Source organism: Phyllopteryx taeniolatus, chromosome 11 (genome assembly GCF_024500385.1).
Source record: "Phyllopteryx taeniolatus isolate TA_2022b chromosome 11, UOR_Ptae_1.2, whole genome shotgun sequence".
Classification (NCBI taxonomy): domain Eukaryota; kingdom Metazoa; phylum Chordata; class Actinopteri; order Syngnathiformes; family Syngnathidae; genus Phyllopteryx; species Phyllopteryx taeniolatus.
In genome coordinates this window covers 291,556-316,445 of record NC_084512.1, presented here as the reverse complement: position 1 = coordinate 316,445, position 24,890 = coordinate 291,556, and the positions used below count along the sequence as shown (strand labels likewise).

The 24,890-nt window shown below is 41.0% G+C and overlaps 1 protein-coding gene across 15 annotated transcripts in view; it reads left to right on the top strand.

The window, feature by feature from the left end:
- Positions 1-24,890, top strand: part of vps8 (VPS8 subunit of CORVET complex) — a 280,747-nt gene that overhangs the window by 31,169 nt on the left and 224,688 nt on the right. For 10 of the 15 annotated variants that reach the window (XM_061788861.1, XM_061788865.1, XM_061788864.1 and 7 more), the window contains 4 exons: positions 511-607; positions 7,247-7,279; positions 17,754-17,808; positions 17,913-18,037. In XM_061788861.1, the coding sequence (XP_061644845.1) occupies positions 511-607; positions 7,247-7,279; positions 17,754-17,808; positions 17,913-18,037 (310 nt within the window). Of the gene's footprint in view, positions 1-510; positions 1,580-2,275; positions 2,327-2,413; positions 2,499-2,580; positions 2,613-3,030; positions 5,272-7,246; positions 7,280-17,753; positions 17,809-17,912; positions 18,038-24,890 lie in introns of those variants that run through there. The other 5 variants (XM_061788870.1, XM_061788867.1, XM_061788869.1 and 2 more) reach the window with 5 other exon arrangements.

Below are 24,890 nucleotides of genomic sequence, written 5' to 3'. Positions count from 1 at the left end.
CATGTGGTCACTTTTTGCAGAGTTCGGGGGCATGGGACTGTTCACTCAGACTTAGTGACAGTAAAATAAAACTATGCAAGTAATGAAACATCACCCGACAAATATATTGTAATTTCCCATTTGAATTCACCACACTGGAGAAGATTCGGATGGATGATGACTTCGCATGTGAGATGTGTCCCAGACTCCCAGCGTGCATTTGCCCATGAAATATTGGCAGCGTAGTATTTACGCGGCGTCCCCCTGTTGAACTTCTAATTCATTCCAGAATGCAATATTATGGTATATTACCATATTTAATAAAAAACAGTAAGCTACCCACTAATGTATCCCAGAATGCATCGTTTTTAATGTATAATACGGTTTTAATGGAAAATAGTATGTTACTGTTAGAATTTGACATTTTTTTTCCAGCAATTTGCTATGTTGTAATCCGGTAGCTGATATATATTTTTTGCCAAGTGTATGTTAATATTGTATTTGTGTATGTTGTAATGTTCATGTTTAAAGGAAGAAGAGGCCAGTGGAATTGAAAGCAACAATTCATGGATCGGTTCTTCGAAACAGCATGCTTCAGGGCATCTCTGCGCAGATCGTCTCCGCTGCTGTAATATTCAACCACACTCATTTACGTTCATTGTCATTAATCTAAAAAAGCTGTTGTGTATACAATCTTATTCCCTTCAGAGAAATGTAAAACTAATCTTATGTATATATGCTGCCCTCACTATGCGTTCGTGTACACAGCTATGCAGCAAACTCAACACTCTTCCACAAAGCACCGGAGACAGGAGTTGACTTTGGGCACTTTAATGGTCATGATTAGGCGACTGGCAACAATTAACTAGGTGGTACTAACTACAACAGACACAACCTCCGCCATGAATGTTATGAGAATTTCATGCATTAGTTTGGCAGTTCCATGTTTGAGGAGCATGGCATTCAAGAAGCGGCGAGTGATCCTGGCCTGCCTGAACTGCCATGTAGACTCCTGTTCTTGCAGGTAGGACTGCACTTGTTTTTACAGCCCTCAGAGTCAATTTGGAGTTCTTCGCGGGCCCCTATTAAATTAGTTCCACAGTCTGACCTGAACAGCTTCACTGGGCCTCTGATTGCAATGAAACACCTAAGGGCATTGATGAAACAAGAAGTGTCTATCGACTCCAAAACTTCAATGTGTATTGCTCTTGAACTCATGCACACAAAGATTACTGCCGATCGCTTGCTGGTCGCTTGGTCTCCTCTTGTCCTCCTCGAAGTTACAGACCACGGCCCGAACACATCCAATCCTACATAGCTAAAGGAGGGGTCAGTACTTAGACGATCGCCAGGTAGGTCTGACATTTTCTGCTCTTCACATTTTTCTCCTAACTTGCGACATGTTACACAGACATGGATTGTGTCGCTGACAGCTCTTTCCCCCAACAATCCAGAAGCCTGTGGCCCTTATAGCTCCTTCTGTAAAGTCCCAACCTTGGTGATGAACTAGCTTGTGAGTGTCTGATCAGCATCGTTGCAGTATGTTGCCTGCCAGGAACCTGAATGGGGATGCGCTTCATCAGAAGTAATTTCTGCTTTGGTAAGGCGACCTCCAGCCCTAAGGAGCCTGTGTGAGTCCATGAAGGGGCAAAGTTTGCTAAGAGGGTTTTGCTTGGCAAGAGACTTTCCAGCCTGTATGCATTTTATTTTCTCGTTGTAGACTTCATTTTGCCTGTTGAGAATTATATTCACCTTGGACTGATCGATCTGGGCTTTGGTAAGAGGTTTGTCGCAGACATGCCAGCCCCTGCAAGTATTGTTTTTAGATGCTTGTTCAAAAGAGCGGGCAATGTGTGACAGCCGAGCAACAGCTTGTAAGAGAGACAGCCAACTCAAAAAACACGTTGAAACCGTTCACCACCAAGCATGTTAACAGATAGCTTGGTGGCACACAAGTTTACTGTAGGACGTACCGCTTCATCCTTTTCAGGATCGATTAGCTCAAAGACTTCTACGTTGGGCTGAACCTCTTGCATGCGAGTGAGGAAAGATGGTCCAACTCACCAAGTTGAGAAAGCTAGGCGGTTGGCTGGGACAGCTCGTGTAGCGCGAACGCCTGGGTTTTGTTCGGTCGGAATCTAATTCCATTGGTTCACTCATGTAGATAGTCTAATCCTTTGGACTCGATTATGCACGTAAATGTAAAATCTTCTTGACTCATTAGATATGTAGCCAAGCACTACCTTACTGTGAGAGAAGAACTTACCTCGTCTACTTTGGTGTCCCATTCCTCCAGAAAGACTTCTCAACTCCATCGTGAGCACTGCTGCACAAAGCTCAAGTCGAGGTATTGTGATGTCAGGTTTCGGGCTAGTTTTACTTTGCAGAGAATGAAACCTACTTCACTTTGTCCTTCTGCATTTGGCACTCTGAGGTATGCGACCGCAGCGTTTGCCTTAGTGCATGCATCACAGAAGACACACATCCTTTTCTTCTGTGCCACCAAGAAAGACCGTGAAGTACATATCCTTGGAATTTTCAAATCTTGAAGAGCTTGTAGGGATTTTTTTAATTTTAGCCACTCTTGTTGTTTCTCCTTAGGTAGCAGAGCATTCCATTCGCAGGTGTCACTGGTAAGTTTTCTTAAAATAATACGCCCCTGAATCCTGACAGGTGCATAAAATCCTAGTGGGTCGAACAACCTGTTGACGGTGGACAGTACACCGCGTTGGATGAAGGCTTTTTCATCAGCTACTGCATGAAAGACGAAGTGTCAGTAGACAGATCCCATCCAAGACCCAGCCTGTGTTGCAGTGGAGGAGAATAGGGCTTTAGCTAGATCTTCCCCTGGGAAAGCCTTCATGACTTCCAACACATTGAAGCTGATTTTGTGAAGCCTGTGGTTGGACTAAGTTAACATATCTTGTTCTTTTCAGCACATCAATCGCCTCCTTTGCGCTGGGAAATGATTTCAACCTGTCGTCAACATAGAAGTGACGTTCTACGAAGCATTGATTTTTGCACCGAACTCATGCTCTCTTTCCATTGCAGTCCTTTTCCACCCGTACATTGCAGCAGCTAATGAAGGACAGTTGCCAAACACATGAACCTTCATGAAGAACTCGACCACTTCACCATTGAGATCATGATCACGAAACCACACAAACCTGAGTTAGTCAAGATGATCCTTTCTGACCACAAAGCTGTGGAACATTTGTTGAATGTCGGACATGATTGCGACTGGTTCACTCCTGAACCGCAGGAGGACTCCAATCAGACTGTTATTAAAATCTGGACCCTGAAGCAACACCTCATTCAAAGATATGTGGTTGTACTGTGCACATGAGTCGAACACAACTCTTATTTGTCTTGGCTTTCTGGGGTGATAGACTCCAAAGCTCGGTAGTACCAACCGTCCTGGTCATTCTCCGATGCATGTTCAGCTTCAGTATGACCATTGCTGAAGATCTTTTTCATGAAATCCATAAAGTGGTCCTTTATTTGTGGCTTCTGCAGCAGAACTTGGCAGCGTGACATAAGGCAATTAAGTGCTTGTTGCCGATTGTTGGGCAGGCGCTGTCTGGGGCTTCAAAATGGGAGGGGAGCCACTCAACTATTAGAGCTGTCCTTTGTGAACTCTTTATTCATAATGCGAAGGAATGTTTCATCTTCAACCGAAGGTGCAAGTTTATCGTCCTTGAGTGAGTGACCGAAGATGTACAGGGTGATTTGAAAAGTAACTCCCTATTTTAAAATACTTATTTATTCATATGTTGTAATATTTTTCAAATTTTTTTTTGGTGTATGTTCCTTGTTCCTTTTTTCTGTGGGGTTGGTTAAAGGAGCAAGTCTATTCTACCAAACCAACGACTTTGTAAGAACTTGTAGGATGAATACAAGAAGTTATGTCTTCCATCCCACAAGAGTTCCTTGTGAAATCAGTTAATGCGGTTCCCCTTGAGAAACTGGTGGCTAATGCTGGCGCCCATATTGAATTTTAAATAAAACTCCATGCAATACACTTTCTTCTCATGTTCATTTCTTGTAAGAATTATAGTTCAGAAATATACTACAAGTACTTAAAAATAGGGAGTTACTTTACAATCACCCGGTAGTAATTGCCCAGGTTTTCGCGGAGAGCTTTATGTGGTTCGCCTACAAACTTCTCCTTCACATGCATATTGCTCTCACATTTTTGGAAAAATACTAGGTCGTCCATTTTCCAAGATGGTTGTCTTGAGGACATTCATGTTTGGTTTGTGAGCCCCATTGAGACAGACGTCGCCTATGTGTAACACACCCAAAATGTAGACGTTGGGTAAATGGAGCATTAGGTGGTCCGTTATACTGACTGTGTACCTTTTGGGCACGGATTATGTCCCGGCCAAGTAACAGTAAGATTTCGGCTAGGGAGTCAAGTGGTGGGATTTTGGTAGCGATTGCTTTCAAATGGTCATGGTAACTGGCAGCTTCTGGGCTAGGGATTTCGTCCCTGTTGTTGGGAATTTGATTACACTCGATGAAGGTTGGTATTAATAAGTGCAAATTTCCATCAGTAGACTCTACCATGAACCCGCTTGCTCTTCTCCCAGTCGCTTCAGTGGTGCCAGAACATGTCTTGAGGGTGTAAGGGAACGTACTCCCCTGAATGCCAAATTTGTTAAAGAAAACTGACCTTGCCAGTGACGAATTGCTCTGGCTGTCCAACATCACATACATTTTTTTCTTTTTGTGCGGATGCCTGAGGATAGATGTTGACTAGAATGATCTTGGAACAGGATTTACCTTGAAAGTTCTCCCCACAGACCTCTGTGCAACTTGAAGTGGCGACTTCCAATGCCCGTTCATCTTCCTCTCTGCCATGCTCTCTGGTAGGTGAGATTGACTCTTTTAGCAGAGGGAGGACCAACGTGAAGGGCTGAAACATGACGATCGCTATGACATTCTGAACAGCGCAGGTCAACTTTACAGTCTGTGGCTTGATGGGTCATGGAGGCACAGCATTTGAAGCATGTAAAGTCCTCTTTAAGAAACCCTTTACAAAAGCCCTACATTTATTTAGGGGGTGTAGCTTTCGATGAATGTGGTACTGCTTTTCTTGGTTTCTCATCAACGTCTGAGGATAAGTTGCTAACTTGTATTTTCTTGACAGAAATAGGGGTCCTAAGTTTCCACGGCTTTACCTGAGTGCACTCAGCTCCTTGATGAGTCGTTTGAAACTTGGAATGCAAAGCTGGGTTCTGTTCTCATTTCAGCTTGATTCCTCACAAAATTAGAAAAAAACTGCAAATGGTGAGTATGAAACTGCATATTCCGTCTTGTATCTAAAACCACAGGTTACCCATTGCTCTTGAAGGTTATATGGGAGCTTCTCCACAATGGGGTTTCCTCCTCTAGCTGTATCAATGAAGCTAAGGCCAGGCAGGTCGACAACACACTTAGCTGCTTCAACTTCAACCAGCAGATCTGCTAATTCTTGTAGCTGCTGACAGTCTTTGTTGTGGATTCTTGCAAATTCTCTAGCCTTGTGAAAAGAGATGCTTCAATGTCCTCAGTTGAACCGTTACTCTTATTCAACCGGTTCCACACCATTTTGTTGATTGTCGAACAACTTGAGCCCTGATAGAATTAGATCTTGACGGGCCAAGTAGGTGGCTAGATCCGACACATCAGCAGATGTGGCTGTCGACCGCTGTGACTGTTTATTTTCTTTGCTGTTGCATGATAGAAAGGGGTTGTGTTCATTAGTGATGAATTGGTTAGGGCTTATGGGCTGTTGCCCAATTGAGGCGGAACTTGAGGGGTTGGTGAGGTGCTATGTTGAGCATGGCTGGTCATGGTGACAACATGCTGTGGGTGTGTGAGCTGCACACCATCCACTGCTTGAGAAGCATGTGCTCATCGCGTCACTTCATTATCCATATATTGTCTAATTGGGTCTTGTCGCTGGTTATTGAAATGTATATTGACATAGTCGCAGGTACGTTGTAGCGACGGCTCGGCCGTTGAAACATTTCTGGGTCCTCTTATATTGTCCTCTAGGTCCGCAGCTGCTTCAAACACTTCTTCAGCTGCCAACGCAGCTTCGGCTTCACCTTCCTCTCTCAAAGCATTTACTGTGGCATCCACACGGGTTTTTTCAATTGTCATCTCTGTTTGTCGTTTTGCATACGTAGCTTTTACAAGTGCCACTTCAGCTTTTACTTGTGCGTCTATCGCGGTGACGCTGACATTAGATTTACTGGAACGTGGATTGCCACTAGATTTCTTGAAGCATCCAGTTGCTGCTGCTGATGATGATTTATTCTGATCTGACTTCCAGTTTGTTTTGGTTGCTGGTGTTTGGTGTAACCGACATTGCTCTCAGCGTTGATGTGGTTTTCCAGCCAGCGAAGATGCTCTTGAGATGTAGAAATCTTTTTACTTTGCTGTCCTCACTATGCGTTCGTGTACACAGCTATGCAGCGAACTAAACACTCTTCCACAAAGCACCGGAGGCAGGAGTTGACTTTGGGCACTTTAATGGAAGCCGTGTAAAACTAAAACAATACACTCAGTTGCGTTTTCTAAACAAAGGTAGGCCACATAGACATTATATAAGACTCTCAAAAACCTTGAAAATAAACTAACACTTTGGAATCAAATGCAAAGAATAATACTATATCACCCATTATTAATATATAAACCTATAGATTTACAGATTGTGCTTTTTAAGACCAAACCAAAAAGGATGGCCAAAGATTGTTCACAGCTATCTTCCCCAAGTGGAGCTTTTATCAAATTGACTGACAAATTTCCACACTAATTACGTCAAGATTAGGCGATTGACAATTAACATGGCCATTAGGTGGTGCTAACTAGAACAGAATATAAGAAACACAATCCTGTGTGTCATACTGTCAATCTATAGGAGTGTGACATAAAAGGCAGAATAGTATTGTGTAGTATAGTGTTGCTATGCTTTTCATGTTGGTTTATTATGGTTTTAGTGTAGTTTGTTAGCATTAATCACATACAAGAGATAATGAAAACTATTTTTGCAAGTCTTATGTTATCTGAGACATTAAATGTGCATCAAGATCATTTTACATTTATTTTTTTATGCATGTTCTGTGTCTCCTCCCTTTCAGTTGATAAAGTTTTGGGGAAGCAACTAATTTTGCTGAATTGATTTGTTTGATTTAATTTTGCTTCATTTAACGCTCCATTGTAGAACAACCACTTGACTGAAGCATTTTTCTATAATAATATTTGTATCTTTCCTCAGGACAAAGTTGATGCTGGATTACCAACTGCCATAGTGAGTATTGGTTTTGCATTTCTTAAAAGAAAAATTTTAATCAGGGGTGCTAATTAATTGCGCTCAAGTATATTTCAAGGAAATAATTTGCACCTGATTGATGGAAGATTGACAGATTTGTGTACTGTTGGATTTATCTTACCCAACATTATAAAAAATAGACACAAAAGGAATGAAGACACTGGTTTCTTTTTCTCATGAGGAGGGCGTATGGGAGATTGTTCAGATCACAGCCTCTCAACACGCTCTAAACAATCTCTCCCGTCGCTCCTGCATTGATTTGAAAATAGGAGGGTTTTTCCCAGACATAATGTTCTAAACAATAAGACACAACACAAAACATTGGACCAACACCTGTCACGTCCCCGACCACATCCGATCACGTCCTTGGTCCAGGCGCCCTTCCATCGGATGATGCTGAGTCATCTTTTTGAAGGCGAGACATCTAAAATCGTCCATAATACTAATGGAAGCTAAGCAAATAGATAACTTCTAGAATATATTTAACATTTCCCTCCTGTTTATCATGTATTTGCACAAATTCTCATATCATCTTACAGTCACTTCATTTCGATTACGATTACGATTTCGAAATACATTTACACTCAGAGTAAACTTGTCATACATGAATGTTGTAGTTTAAACATCGTAATCACCTGGATCAGGAAACAAATCAGGTAAAACAACATCATCATCATCATCATCGTCATTATTATCAACCTCCAATAAAGGATAAATCTGCTCCATACGGTTCCATGTGGGTTATGGCTGTGGTGATTAATTTACTGATTAATGCCCGAATGCATGGGATACAACAACATCCACACAATGTCAGAATGGCTGCAAAAACAGCAATTGATATCAATATTGGTGAAATTAGGGTTTTATATTTACCAAAAACGTCCATTCAGCTGTTCCACAAGGAGTGTTGATTGAGGGTCCGTAGACCATCGATGGCTCTGGTCAAGCTGCCATCTGAAGCAGTATTGTTTGTTCTCCAAACATACCGCAAACACCTCCCTCTCTTGCGAGGAGCATGTCGACAGCTATTCGGTCTTTGGAACGTCCTTGAGCTGCTCGTGCACAGCTTCCAACCCACTCTGAGTCCAATTTCCTAATCTCTGTACATTGAAGTGGATATAGTTTATCCCATCAACATTTTTATTAATCGTACACCAACAGCATATGAAGTATTCAAATCCTCCTGCAACTTGGTCAGCTAATTTGTATTGATTAGGAACCCCACGAGGAACACCTATGGCGTCGATGTATGTTTTATGTTGGATAATTTTGCCTCTGCCAGGATAAATCTCTTTTTTGTCAACTATGTCCAAAACACACAAGGAATTTGTCTCCGGTAGTTGGAGCCGCTCTAGTACAACAGACAGTCAATTTACAGAACACTTTGGAGACATAAAGACATTGACAAAAAACAATTGTGCAAAAAGATGCAGTCCTCTAGCAGCAGTTTGAATGACTAATATCGCAATAGTCCGGTGCAATGACCATTGTGCAAAGGGCGATGAGACTTCAAGGAGTGTATGCGGTTTAAAGTGACGAGTAGTGCGATAATCTGGGACAATGGTTGTGCAAATGTTGCAGATGCTCCTCAATCAGTGTGCAAATGGAATAATACAATCTTGTGATAATTATGCCGGAACTATGCGCAACAAAGGCCTGGGACCCATGCAAACAACACAATCTTTTCTCGCTACATTTGCTGCTTGTTCCATCAATAGTAACCAATTGTTATTTTGTCCTGAAACTCCTGTGACAACAAGGAACCAATCATCAGTAGTTATGTTGTTAACCATTAAAATTTGTCCACCTTTCTTTGAAGTTTTCAATGGCATTTTTGGTTTAACACGGTTCCTATAACACAATACTACTTGGAAGTGGGGATCTTTTCCACCAGAATAGGCCCACAAGCTCACTATCAAACACATTGGGTGACTTGATTTGTATTTCAATATTAAACTATGGGCCGTTTTGCTTAGGTTAAACTTCTTTCTATGTTCTTTTGCTGTTTTTTTTTGACCAACTGGACCAATCATAACCTGTTTCACCAATAAGGTGTTCCCATTCAAAACCTATAGTTGCATACCAGTCATATCTAAATCCCCAATTCTGCCCATTCTCTTGAGCATCATTGGTGAGAGCCGCATATGGAATTATGATTAAAGCAGCTTGATTTTGGGGGGCACAAAATATTAAACCGTTTTGCCGCGTTTGGAGGCCATGCCCACAGTTCTGATCATCAACTGTACTCGTTTTGACACGAGTTAATGATTCAAAATGTTTTATTATTGGGTTTGTCATATTGGTCCAGTTGGTAGGTGATTTTCTATCAAAAAAATGGGTTTTATCATTGAGGGTGGGATGTACCACAAAAACAAAACCAACACCATAGTAGCCAAAGTTGCTACGTAACAACTTATCGAATCTCATAACCAACGTGGGTGTGCCTTTCTTTTGAGTTCTCACTAAAAGGGTTGGTGTCTTTTTTCTTCACTGACCAGCAAGCGTTTTCAGAATCTACACATCTGCTCCCGCTCCGTTATCAGACTTTTGCTCACCTTCCCTATTTGAGTACTCAGCTGAAATGACTCTTTTACAGTGTGTTAAATGAACCCACGTGTTTCTTTCTGCTATTTTTTAGGGCTGTAAAGTGTCAATCTATCTGTGCCACCATCCCTCCGGTTGAGACATGTGACACAGCATGGCTCAATATAGCAGCCCATTTGAATAGTTTTTTTTTTTTTTTTTTTTTTTCCTGTGCTAATGTAAATTTCATTTTGTAGTTTTGCACTTTGTTTTTCCCAATAATTGCGTTCTTGTTGTGGAATACTCATATTGGCTATCAGTATAGATTGTACCATCTTTATTTATCATGAGTTTGCATGCCTCGGTTAATGCTACTAATTCAGCAGCTTGTTCAGCCAATTCCCTATAATCATGCTGCATGCCTTCATCAAGTAAGGGTATTAGTGTGGCTGGATTTAAGGTTGTGAATCGCTCAACAGTCAAATGTGGTTGTGATAGCAAGATGGCAATGCAAGATAAATGTCTTGCAGGTGATAAAAACGCCATATTGGTTTGCAATAGGAGAGCAGACACTGTATGTGGGACCTTTAGGGTGAACTGCTCTCTAGTTGAAAAATAAGCTATTGGTCTTAGCTTATCACCGTATTGTTGTGTAAGTACGGAGGTCATGCAATAGCTTTTACAATCTACCATTTGAATGAATGTTTTATCATTAAATTTGGAAGGCCTAGCGCAGCACTGGACACAAAATGTTGTTTAATGTCACAGAAGGCCTTTTCTGCCTCTGTACTCCATTAAACAGGTGATGTAATTTTAAGGTTGTTTTCATACATTAATTTTGACAATGGTGCAACAATTTCTGCATAGTTTGGAATCCATGCTCTACAATAATTTGTCAGACCAAAAAATGATTATTATATGTTTCTTCGTCTGTGGTTTAGGATTTTTTAAGACTATAGCTCTCCTGTCTTCTAATTAGTCTTTCCTCCTATACTTAAATTATGGCCTAGATATTTAACTTGTCTTTTACATCATTGCAATTTATTTTTGTTAACTTTATGTCCCTCTTCTGTTAGATGATGCAGTAAGGTCAATTAATCTTTGCATGTGTCTCCATCTGTAGATGCCAGAAGACATGCGTGTTGTCATAACTTGTGAATAAATAGTTGGACTTTCACAGTAACCTTGCGGTAATCTAGTAAATGTGTATATATATATATATATATATATTTTTTTTTTTTTTCTCAAATGTGAATGCTGCTCTCTGTATTACTGCAGCTCATCACATTCTTTTTTATCTTCTATTTTTGTGATAAGCTGCAAGGCTGCAGACAACCGGTGTTTAACGGTGGTTTGTCTTTTATTTTTTATATAATTTGATTCCTGCAACGCGGCTATTTTTTTGTGTATTTAACCAACCATTAAAGCCGTGTTCGGTTATCCCTGTCTCTAAATATTAAATTTTATCAGGATCCTGTTTTTTTTTTTCTTTTAAATTTAATTTAATGAACCTCCAACCTTTACACTGCAGTGTATTCCTGTTTTTTATTTTACTACTTCCTTTCCCCATTTAAAAGAATTTGGTTCAGTGTAATACTACCTAGGGTAGTCTAGAACACTGTTTTTTTTTTTCAGTAGGACGGTGATTCAAATTTACTTTCTGTGGTAATTCTCACTTCAACTCTTTCGAGTGGAGAATTCTTGCCTTTGCATCCACAAAAGTCCACAGTTTACTTTCCCACTGTTTTGGTATGGAATGAAAAACCTAGTGGTTTCCCATTTCCCATTTACACTCTCATTCAAACAGTTTTCATTCACACTGGCTCGTCAGAGGACTCCGCCGTCGTATACGGAATTTAACTACGTTTGTCAACAGCTCATTAGAGGACTCCGCCGTCCTATACGGAATTTAACTACGACGCCACGAAACTTTCCTAGTTTCTCTATTCATTAAACACGGAATTTAAGTACGTACAGGACTCCGCCGTCCTTGCGGAATTTGTGGACTCCGGCGTCCTTTTCCCTAAAAAAAATTAAAATTTAACTCACCAGTCGTCTTCAATCCTGTGGATTGTCCTCAACCTTCAGATCCCAGTTGAGGAGAACGAAGACCAGTCCCGTAAAGGGTCTTACTTGCCGTGGCCGCGGTCTCTTAACTGGAAGTCGGCTCCACAACTGGAATCCTCGGGTGTGTTGACATCCGGCTCGAAGGACCAATTTAATGTTGGATTTATCTTACCCAACATTATAAAAAATAGACACAAAAGGAATGAAGACACTGGTTTCTTTTTCTCATGAGGAGGGCGTATGGGAGATTGTTCAGATCACAGCCTCTCAACACGCTCTAAACAATCTCTCCCGTCGCTCCTGCATTGATTTGAAAATAGGAGGGTTTTTCCCAGACATAATGTTCTAAACAATAAGACACAACACAAAACATTGGACCAACACCTGTCACGTCCCCGACCACATCCGATCACGTCCTTGGTCCAGGCGCCCTTCCATCGGATGATGCTGAGTCATCTTTTTGAAGGCGAGACATCTAAAATCGTCCATAATACTAATGGAAGCTAAGCAAATAAATGATAACTTCTAGAATATATTTAACATGTACTTTAACTGATAAGCGGGTACTTTATGAAAAAGTGGACTGCAGAGGAAAGTGCAATGAGATGCACCAGTGATTCTCAGTGTGGTGGGACTTAGGCTTTCTCTAGTGGTATAGGAAATGATCACTAAGTACAGTTCAGTTGTACTTGTAACTTCAATACCATTTGCATTTAATCTAAGAACTAACTAAGAAAAGGTACTTTTTAAATTATCTTTCATGTCAATTGATCAATCTTTTTTGTTCAAAATATATTAAATATGTTTGAAGGACTGAAAACGTGCAAGGACTGCGAACAATTTATTACGGAATTGTTGACATAATAGCGTTTAACTACTGAAACATTTCAGTTGTCTTGATTTGTTGGGTGGGGTTAAAAACAAGGTCAAGTACGCCCTTGGCATTTCTGGCATTAGTCCGCCCTTCCCCACTATAAGTAGGCTACTGAGTGCCATAATTACGTCAGTGGCTATTCGCCGCAATTACCAATTCCCTATTAATAATAACTTGGCTTATATCTACCACTACAGCGTGCAGTCGCAATCAAGGTACAACAACAATTTGTTTTTTTTCCCCCCTGTCAATATGGCGTGCTGTGTGTACATTAATGAGGGGAAAAAATTAACTTAAATGATTTTAGCAAATGGCTTCAATATAACAAAGAGTGAAAAATTTAAGGGGGCCTGAATACTTTCCGCACCCACTGTATATTACATGGAAGTACCTCAAAAATGGACAAAATTACATTTACATTACAATTTTAATGTTGCCAATTGGAATCCCTAGTTTTCTGAAAAAAAAGTTTAATGGGATTATAATTTGCCAAACCAACTTTTTGTGGTATTTGGGATGTAATATTATCTCTATAGTGCCTCAGTAAACATGTGAAATATGAATTAAAGTCATCCACACATTCCTAATTTCCAAACGTTTTTCTGCCGAGAGGACTGAAATGACCCACTTGCTATGAATCAATGAAATGATACACATTGTCAATCAGAATTGAAAATATTCACCTTCTGCTCTATTTTTATCCATTACACGAAACTATACCTTGCTAATGAGGACTCTTTAGCCAGAGCGGGTCACATAAATATTTTCAACTTTTATTGGTCTAGATTTAACTTCAGCAGAAATGATTTATCCTTTGCCAAAGATTGAAATTGTTACTTTCAAGTGATACTCTTCCCTGCGAATTGGTTTTCAGGGCTTGATTATCTGGTTGAAATTAATCATCCATCCATCCATCCATCCATTTTTTTGTTTTTTGTTTTTTTTGTTTTTGTTTTTGTACAGCTTTCTTCGGGCGAGAGGCGGGGTACACCCTGAACTGGTCGCCAGCCAATCGCAGGGCACATATAAACAAACAACCATTCAGACTTAAATTCACACCTATGGGAAATTTAGAGTCTTCAATTAACCTACCACAATGCAGCCCTATGGGGGGCACAAGCCAGTGCAAACTGTAGGCCGGTCCTAAACCCGGATAAATGCAGAAGGTTGCGTCACGAAGGGCAACCGGCTTAAAATTTTGCCAAACAAATATGAGCGTTCATCTAAAGAATTCCATACCGGATCGGTCGTGGCCCGGGTTAAGAACGTCCGCCCCGGCACCAAATAAAGATGATTCTGATAATCTGCAGGGCGCCGATGGAAATTCAGCTACTGTGGGTCGAAGGCGAAGGAGAGGTGGAAAGCGGGTTCTTCGGCAGAAAGAGAAGAGGAAAGCACATAGCCTAGAATTGAATGTGGGGACTTTGAATGTTGGCACTATGACAGAAAAATCTCAGGAGTTGGTTGGCATGATGATTAGGAGAAAGGTTGATATATTGTGTGTCTGGGAGACCAGGCAGAAAGGCAGTAAAGCTAAAAGTTTAGGGACAGGGTTTAAATCATTTTATCATGGTGTAGCTGGGAAGAGAAATGGACTAGGGGTTATCTGCATCTTTTTGCACAATTGTTAAAAAAAATAAAATAATAAATTGTACCGGGATTACCAGATAACCAGCCACCCTTTATTCCTCAGTGACTGTTTTTCTCAATGGCTTTATGTCTCAAATGTGTCCTGTCAATTGACTGTCTGTTGTGACACGAGAGCGGCTCCAACTACCGGAGACAAATTCCTTGTGTGTTTTTTGGACATACTTGGCAAATAAAGATGATTCTGATTTTAAAAGAAGAGTGAGCTAAGAATGTCTTTGAGGCGAAAAGAGTATCGGATCGAGTGATGAGGCTAAAATTTGAAATTGAGGGTGTTATGTATTATGTGATTAGCGGCTATGCCCCACAGACAGGATGTGACCTAGAGGTGAAAGAAAAATTCTGGAAGGAGCTAGATGAAGTAGTTCTGAGCATCCCAGACAGAGAGAGCGTCGTGATTGGTGCAGATTGTAATGGACATGTTGGTGAAGGAAACAGGGGTGATGAAGTAATGGGTAAGTACGGCATCCAAGGAAAGGAACTTGGAGGGACAGCTGGTGGTAGACTTTGCAAAAAGGATGGAAATGGTGTCGTGAACACTTTTTTTTCCAGAAGAGGCAGGAACATAGGGTGACCTACAAGAACGGAGGTAGAAGCACGCAGGTGGATTACATCTTGTGCAGACGATGTAATTTGAAGTAGGTTACTGACTGTAAGGTAGTGGTAGTGGAGAGTGTGGCTAGACAGCAAAGGTGTGTAAGATGGCTCTGGTGGTCGGGAGGAAGATTAAGAAGACAAAGGCAGAGCAGAGAACCATGTGGTGGAAGCTGAGAAAGGAAGAGTGTTGTGCGGCTTTTCGGGAAGAGCTGAGACAGGCTCTCGGTGGACAGGAGGAACTTTCAGAAGACTGGACCACTACAGCCAAGGTGGTCAGAGAGACAGGCAGGAGAGTACTTGGTGTATCTTCTGGCAGGAAAGGAGAGAAGGAGACTTGGTGATGGAACCTCAAAGGGAACCTCATGATATCTCAAATGAACCTCATATCATTCAAGGAAAGAGTTTAGCTAAGAAGAAATGGCACACTGAGAGGACCGAGGAGAGGAGAAAGAAATACATTGAGATGCGACATAGGGCAAAGGTAGAGGTGGCAAAGGCCAAATGAGGGATAGAAATGAGAAGGATGTGCAGCAGGTTAGGGTGATTAAGGATAGAGATGGAAATGTTGACTGGTGCCAGTAGTGTGCTGGATAGATGGAAATAATACTTTGAGGAGTTGATGAATGAGGAAAATGAGAGAGAAGGAAGAGTAGAAGAGGCAAGTGTGGTGGACCAGAAAGTGACAATGATTAGTAAGGGGGAAGTTAGAAAGGCATTAAAGAGGATGAAAAATGGAAAGGCAGTTGGTCCTGATGACATTCCTGTGGAGGTATGGACGCATCTCGGAGAGGTGGCTGTGGAGTTTTTGACCAGGTTGTTCAAAGGATTTCTAGCGGGTGAGAAGATGCTTCAGGAATGGAGGAAAAGTTTGCTGGTGCCCATTTTTAAGAACAAGGGTTATGTGCATAGCTGTGGGAACTCTAGAGGAATAAAATTAATGAGCCACACAATGACGTTATGGGAAAAAGTAGTGGAGTGGCTAGACTCAGGACAGAAGTGAGTATTTGCGAGCAACAGTATGGTTTCATGCCTAGAAAGAGTACCACAAATGAATTATTTGCATTGAGGATGTTGATGGAAAACTACAGAGAAGGTCAGAACGAGCTAAATTGTGTCTTTGTGAATCTAGAGAAAGCTTATGACAGAGTACCCAGAGAGGAACTGTGGTGTTGCATGCGGAGGTCAAGAGTGACAGAGAAGTATGTTAATACAAGACATGTATGAGGGCAGCAGAACAGTGGTGAGGTGTGCTGTAGGTGTGACAGAGGAGTTTAAGGTAGAGGTGGGACTGGATCAGGGATCAGCCCTGAACCCTTTTCTGTTTACAGTGGTGATGGATAGGCTGACAGATGAGGTTAGACTGGAATCTCCATGGACCATGATGTTTGCAGATGACATTGTGATCTGCAGTGAAAGCAGGAAGCAGGTGGAGGAACAATTAGAAAGATGGAGGCATGCACTGGAAGGGAGAGGAATGAAGATTAGTCGAAGTAAAACAGAATATATGTGCATAAATGAGAGGGGTGGAGGGGGGAGAGTGAGGCTACAGGGAGAAGCGATAGCAAGGGTGGAGGACTTTAAATACTTGGGGTTAACAGTCCAGAGCAATGGTGAATTTGGTCAGGAAGGCGGGTCCAAGCAGGTTGGAACGGCAGGAGGAAGGTGTCAGATGTTACGTGACAGAAGAGTCTTTGCTTGGGTGAAGGGCAAAGTTTATAAAACAGTGGTGAGGCCAGCCATGATGTACGGATTAGAGACAGTGGCACTGAAGAGACAACAGGAAGTAGAGCTGGAGGTGACGGAAATGAAGATGTTGAGGTTCTCTCTTTGAGTGACCAGGTTGGAAAACATTAGAAATGAGCTCATCAGAGGGACAGCCAAGGTTAGATGTTTTGGAGACAAATAGAGAGCAGACTTTGATGGTTTGGACACATCCAGAGGAGAGAGTGAGTATATTGGTCGAAGGGTGATGAGGATGGAGCTGCCAGGCAAGAAAGCTAGAGGAAGACCAAGAGAAGGTTGATGGATGTCGTGAGGGAAGACATGAGACATGGTCATTGCACAGGACTATTGCAATATCAGTCTTTCGAACTACTGTAAGTGCGAGAGGACTCTGCATCTTTTTGCACAATTGTCAAAAAAAGGAAAAAAAATTTACCGGCATTACCAGATAACTAGCAACCCTTCATTGCTCAGTGAGTGTTTTTGTCAATGTCTTTTATGTCTCAAAAGTATTCTCTGTCTGTTGTCGTACTTGAGCGGCTCCAACTACCGGAGACAAATTCCTTGTGTGTCTTTTGGACATACTTGGCTAATAAAGATAATTCTGAATCTGATTCTGATGAGGGGAGTTGGTGTTGGAGAGGAGGATGCAGGAGATAGGCTTACATGGAAAAGGATGACACGCTGTGGCGACCCCTAACGGGACAAGCTGAAAGGATAAGAATTAACCTACCACGCATGTTTTTGGGATGTGGGAGGAAACTGGAGTACCTGGAGAAATTCCACGCAGGCACGGGGAGAACATGCAAACTCCACACAGGTGGGGCCAGGATTTGAACCCTGTTCCTCAGAACAGTGAGGCAGATGTACTAACCAGTCATTCACCATGCTACCTAAAATTAACCAAAAGATTTAAATTGCTCTATGCCTGTCTCAATCATTTTATTTATGGTGTTTTAGATCCATCAATATCTACTTGTATTTTTCATCACCCTCTGTATTTATAGTTTTTTTTGTCTTCAGACAGTTGCAGGTGTGATTGTTGTGGGAACATCTCATGGTCTGGCTTTGGTCTTTGGTAAGCCAAAACTAGAATGGTATTTGTTCAGCAAATCTCCCATCAGGGATTAAAGAAGTGTGCCTTGCTTTGATGATAATGTCATCTGTAACTGTCCTCTCCAGATAACAACCAAGCCTTAAGGCTGTGTCTTGGAACAAAAACAACTGGTGCAGAGTTTGGCGCAGTCTCTGCCCTCAGCATCAACAATGACTGCTCAAGACTTCTCTGTGGGTTCGCGAAAGGACAGGTACAATTCTAATCATTTAGGACTTTCTTTTTTGGGGGTGTCAAATCTGCTATCCCTTCTATTCTTTGACAAGCAAGCATGCACACATTTTTTTGGGTGCAGAACATGGGTTACAATATAATTATTATTATTTTTTTTTAAATTCATTTTTATTTTTTTGCTTTTGCATTTTAACAGTAGCCTACTTAATCCCTGGATCAGACTACAGGTTTTTAGCCCTGACATTGGCCCGATTTGCTTGTGTGGGCAATTTCCCAGACAAAACCTCCTGGAGTGTGACATAGTCCGTGAACAAGGATTTGGCCCTATGCTATTCTTACGACACAAAAATGAATTTTTTGGGGGGGATATTGTCTGTAGTCTGAAATAGGAACGACAACCCTCTGACAAAGTACCTTGACGTCAACCAATAGAATTGTGTATTTCGACCGGCACATGGCCTACCTTGCTCTCTGTTGTTGACATTTATGCGCACAAACCCATGTTTACTGAGACTTTAGAGCATGAATTGACAGAACGCTGGCATGTTTACAAAGAAACGTTAGTGCTAGCAGTAACTAGCTACATAATATGTTGCCTTCTTGTGAGCGGTATTAAAAGTATGTGAACATTACCTCAAGCTCTCCTTGAACAACGGACAGGCTAAAACATTGTCTGGTCCCGCCTCCCCGACTGTTTGATTTGACAAGATAAAGCCAAATGAATCGGAAAAGACGGGACATGGTTATATCATAATACATCTCGTGTAGTCTTACCTGTGTCTGACCAAGATACGGCAATATTTTATGGCAGTAGTCTGATATAGTGCCATCGTGAGGGACCAAATTTGTCTTGGAGTTGAATCCAGGCATAATATACAAACATCTAAAAAATGATATTACAAGCCCTAAACTCCCTTTGAATTTTTGGAGAGAGAAAAAAACAACTCCAAACCCCAGAATCACCAAGCAACAGAAATTTACCACTCCCTAAACTAGATACATTTAATGATTACATATTTAATAATTTTATCGAAAGTAGTAGAGCACAACGATTCATATGTCCATTCAATAACTATAATAGTAATAAGTATATGATAGTATGAAATAGTATGGTTTATTGAAGTTTCTACAAGTGCAATGTACAGTAAATATACACTCCCCTCTAAAAATATTGAAACAGTGAGGTCACTTTAGTTTTGCTGCAGATTTTAATACTAATACTTTAATACTTATTTTTCATGTTTGCAAAAATATCGGAACGTGACTGACAGTTGTGTCTTGTTAAATTGATTATTCAAACAACTCATATTTTGGCTGAAAATGGTGCCAGTATTTTTGAGCATGACTGTATCACCCTGGTGGTGGGGCTCGAAGGCGAGCGCCTGGTGACCGGGCCTGCACCCATGGGGCCCGGCCGGGCACAGCCCGAAACGGTAACGTCGGTCCCCCTTCCCATGGGCTCACCACCTGTGGGAGGGGCCATAGGAGTCGGGTGCAGTGTGAGCTGGGCGGTGGCCGAAGGCGGGGACCTTGGCGATCTGATCCCCAGCTACAGAAGCTGGCTCTGGCTCTAGGGACGTGGAATGTCACCTCTCTGGCAGGGAAGGAGCCCGAGCTGGTGTGTGAGGTCGAGAAGTTCCGACTAGATATAGTCTGATTCGCCTCCACACACAGCTTGGGCACTGGTACCAGTCCTCTCGAGAGGGGTTGGACTCTCTTCCACTCTGGAGTTTCCCACGGTGAGAGGCGCCGACCAGGTGTGGGTATACTTATTGCCCCCCCGGCTCGGCGCCTGTACGTTGGGGTTCACCCCGGTGGACGAGAGTGTAGCCTCCCTCCGCCTTCGGGTGGGGGGACGGGCCTGACTGTTGTTTGTGCCTATGCACCGAACAGCAGTTCAGAGTACGCACACTTTTTGGAGTCCTTGGATGGGGTGCTGGAGAGCGCTCCCGCTGGGGACTCCATTGTTCTGTTGGGGGACTTCAATGCTCACGTGGGCAATGACAGTGAGACCTGGAAGGGCGTGATTGGGAGGAACGGCCCCCCCGATCAGAACCCGAGTGGTCTTCTGTTATTGGACTTCTGTGCTCGTCACGGATTGTCCATAACGAACACCATGTTCAAGCATAAGGGTGTTGTTGGATTTATCTTACCCAACATTATAAAAAATAGACACAAAAGGAATGAAGACGCTGGTTTCTTTTTCTCATGAGGAGGGCGTATGGGAGATTGTTCAGATCACAGCCTCTCAACACGCTCTAAACAATCCCCCCCCCTCGCTCCTGCTTTTATTTGAAATAGGAGGGATTTACAAATTATAATGTTCTAAGCAATAAGACACAACACAAAATATTTGATTATAAGAGGGTTTTTTCCAGACATAGTGTTCTAAGTAATAAGACACAACACATAATATTGAACCAACACCTGTCACGACCCGACCACATCCGATCACGTCCTTGGTCAGGCGCCCTTCCATCGGATGATGCTGAGTCTTCTTTTTGAAGGCGAGACATCTAAAATTGTCCATTATACTAATGCAAGCTAAGCAAATAAATGATAACTTCTACAATTTATCTAACATTTCCCTCCTGTTTATCATGTATTTGCACAAATTCTCATATCATCTTACAGTCACTTCATTTCGATTTTTAACTGTAGAATCATTTTTATGAAACAAATACATTTACACTCAGAGTAAACTTGTCATATATGAATGTTGTAGTTTAAACATTGTAATCATCTGTATCAGGTAACAAATCAGGTAAAGCAAAATCATCATTATAATCATAATCATCATTATCATCATACAGTATACATCAGCTCCATACGATTTCTCCATCGGGGTTATGGCTGTGGTGATTAATTTACTGATTAATGCCAGAATGCATGGGATACAACAACATCCACATAATGTCAGAATGGCTGCAAAAACAGCAATTGATATCAATATTGGTGTAATTAGGGTTTTATATTTACCAAAAACGTCCATTCGAGCTGTCCCACAAGGAGTGTTGATTGAGGGTCCGCAGACCATCGATGGCTCTGGTCAAGCTGCCATCTGAAGCAGTATTGTTTGTTCTCCAAACATACCGCAAACACCTCCCTCTCTTGCGAGGAGCATGTCGACAGCTATGCGGTCTTTGGAACGTCCTTGAGCTGCTCGTGCACAGCTTCCAACCCACTCTGAGTCCAATTTCCTAATCTCTGTACATTGAAGTGGATGTAGTTTATCCCATCAACATTTTTATTAATCGTACACCACCAGCATATGAAAGACTCAAATCCTCCTGCAACCTGGTCACCCAATTTGTATTGATTAGGAACCCCCACGAGGAACACCTGGCGTTGATGTATGTTGGATTATTTTGCCCCTGCCATGACAAATCTCTTTTTTGTATATGTTTTTAGATTGGACAAAAACATTGGTGCCCTTTCCATTAAATCTTGAACAGGCATAGGGTATACTGACACATGCAATATCAAAGTGATAATAGCGCATAATCTAGATATATCTTTAGGTAATCTATCAAACAGTCTATCATCTCCGCACCACCACCAGATGTCGCTCCGTGACACTGGCACAAAATTTGGTTTGACTTTTAAGATTACTTTAACTGTGTGTCGTTCAGTGGTCCTAATTTTTTTTTTCCTTTATTAATCATGTTTATACAAGTGAAATTATTTGGTGCTACTAAAGTAGAAAACATCGGTTTGTGTTTATCTGCTTCTTTTACGGGATATATAGGATCCCATGATTTACAAGGAACCAATCATCAGTAGTTATGTTGTTAAAATTAAATTAAAATTTGTCCACCTTTCTTTGAAGTTTTCAATGGCATTTTTGGTTTAACACTGTTCCTATAACACAGTACACAATATACAATACACAATATAACACAAGCCGTTTTGCTTAGGTTAAACTTCTTTCTATGTTCTTTTGCTGTTTTTTTTATTTTATTTTTTATTTTTTGACCAACTGGACCAATCATAACTTGTTTCACCAATGAGGTGTTCCCATCCAAAGCCTATAGTTGCATACCAGTCATATCCAAATCCCCAATTCTGCCCATTCTCTTGAGCATCATTGGTGAGAGCCGCATATGGAATTATGATTAAAGCAGCTTGATTTTGGGGGGCACAAAATATTAAACCTTTTTGCCGCGTTTGGAGACCATGTCCACAATTTTGATCATCAGCTGTACTCCTTTTGATACGAGTTAATGATTTGAAATATTTTTTTATTTTTTATTATTGGGTTTGTCATATTGGTCCAGTTGGTAGGTGATTTTCTATCTAAAAAATGGGTTTTATCATTGAGGGTGGGACGTCCCATGTACCACAAAAACAAAACCAACATCATAGTAGCCAAAGTTGCTACGTAACAACTTATCGAATCTCATAACCAACGTGGGTGTGCCTTTCTGCTGAGTTCTCACTAAAAGGGTTGGTGTCTTTTTTCTTCACTGACCAGCAAGCGTTTTCAGAATCTACACATCTGCTCCCGCTCCGTTATCAGACTTTTGCTCACCTTCCCTGTTTGAGTACTCAGCTGAAATGACTCTTTTACAGTGTGTTAAATGAACCCACGTGTTTCCCTCTGCTATTTTTTAGGGCTGTAAAGTGTCAATCTATCTGTGCCACCATCCCTTTTTTTTTTTTTTTTCTTTGCTAATGTAAATTTCATTTTGTAGTTTTGCACTTTGTTTTTCACAATAATTACGGTCTTGTTGTGGAATACTCATATTGGCTATCAGTATAGATTGTACCATCTTTATTTATCATTAGTTTGCATGCCTCGGTTAATGCTACTAATTCAGCAGCTTGTTCAGCCAATTCCTGTCAATCATGCTGCGTGCCTTCATCAAGTAAGGGTATTAGTGTGGCTGGATTTAAGGTTGTGAGAGCAGACACTGTATGTGGGACCTTAAGGGTGAACTGCTCTCTAGTTGAAAAATAAGCTATTGGTTTTAGCTTATCACCATATTGTTGTGTAAGTATGGAGGTCATGCAATAGCTTTTACAATCTACCATTTGAATGAATGTTTTATCATTAAATTTGGAAGGCCTAGCGCAGCACTGGACACCAAATGTTGTTTAATGTCACAGAAGGCCTTTTCTGCCTCTGTACTCCATTAAACAGGTGATGTCATTTTAAGGTTGTTTTTATACATTAATTTTGACAATGGTGCAACAATTTCTGCATAGTTTGGAATCCATGCTCTACAATAATTTGTCAGACCTAAAAATGATTATTATATGTTTCTTCGTCTGTGGTTTAGGATTTTTTAAGACTATAGCTCTCCTGTCTTCTAATATAGTCTTTTCTTTCTCCTATACTTAAATTATGGCCTTGATATTTAACTTATCTTTTACATCATTGCAATTTATTTTTTGTTAACTTTATGTTCCTCTTCTGTTAGATGATGCAGTAAAGTCAATGAATCCTTGCATGTCTCTCCATCTGTAGATGCCAGAAGACATGCGTGTTGTCATAACTTGTGAATAATTAGTTAGACTTTCACAGTAACCTTGCGGTAATCTAGTAAAAGTATATATATATATATATTTTTTTTTTCTCAAATGTGAATGCAAACCAAAATTGACTGTTATTTTCTATTGGTACTGTAAAGAATGCATTACTTATGTCTACTACTGTAAACACAGTAGCGTCTGGTCTTAATGAATTTAACAATGTGCGTGGGATTGGTACGCATGCTGCTCTCTGTATTACTGCAGCTCATCACATTCTTTTTTATCTTCTATTTTTTTTTTTTTTTGATAAGCTGCAAGGCTGCAGACAACAGGGCCTTTCCCATGTTTAACTGTGGTTTGTCTGGGATATCGATTGTGTAATAGAATGTACTTTCTCTGTTTTCCAGTGTTACATCGAGGTCCTCTCTTTTTAATTTATGTTTAATTCATGTTTGAGTACAAGTCCTAGTTGGAATAAGCCGTCTCTTCCCAACAAATTCACAGGGCACTCCGGGACTTCGAAAATGGGCATTCTACAAGGTTATTTCAGGTTTTTCAGTGTCCAAACTCAGAATGTCCTGTAAATTGAAATCCACCTCCTCATTCTCTGTAATGTTTACACAAGAGGATTTGTTGAGTTGGGAAGCAGGCTGGCCTAGTCATGCAGTAGTTTGTCCGTATTCTCTTTTATTTTTCTTTTTTTCTTTTTTAGGGCATTCACGTGCAATGTGGCCTTTGTTTCCACAGCACCAACAGATGGTATTATCATAATAATTTCGATTTCTACCATATCTTACTCTCCCACGGTCTCTGCCGTGTCCTCTAAAATTATCTCTCTCTCTGCCTTGATAGTATATTTCTGCTTCTTCGTCGAGGAAGACATCTATCTTCTCTTTTTGTTTTTTGTCTAACACTCTTTCTGCGTGGAGGGCATGATTAACATATTCCTCCAGAGGGCCAGTTGCTAGGTTTATCCAATGTTTATCTACCCATCTGTTAATGTGTTCTTTCGAATTCGCATGTAAAGCATTTTTTAACTGTTGTTGATAAGGTGTGATGCCGGCTACGGCCTTTTTCACATCCTCATTAGTCCAGTTTAACCAGAAGAGTAAGTCGTCAAATCCATCTTTTTGTATTTGTGATATATAATTTTTGTGTCGACACTTTATTTCGTTTTGAAGTTGAACTATTTTTTGCGAATTTAGCTGGCCAGCGAAACCGTATTTGGTTATCCACGTGTTTAAATCTTCTATTTTGAAATGGTTTTGTAGTTGAACATATTTCCAATCTTTACACGTTAGGTCTATTTTTTGATCCGGTTTACTGTTATTTATTCCCATTTTTGTGAATTTGGAAGTCAGTTCATTTGCACCTAGAGTGACCTAAATACTGACTTT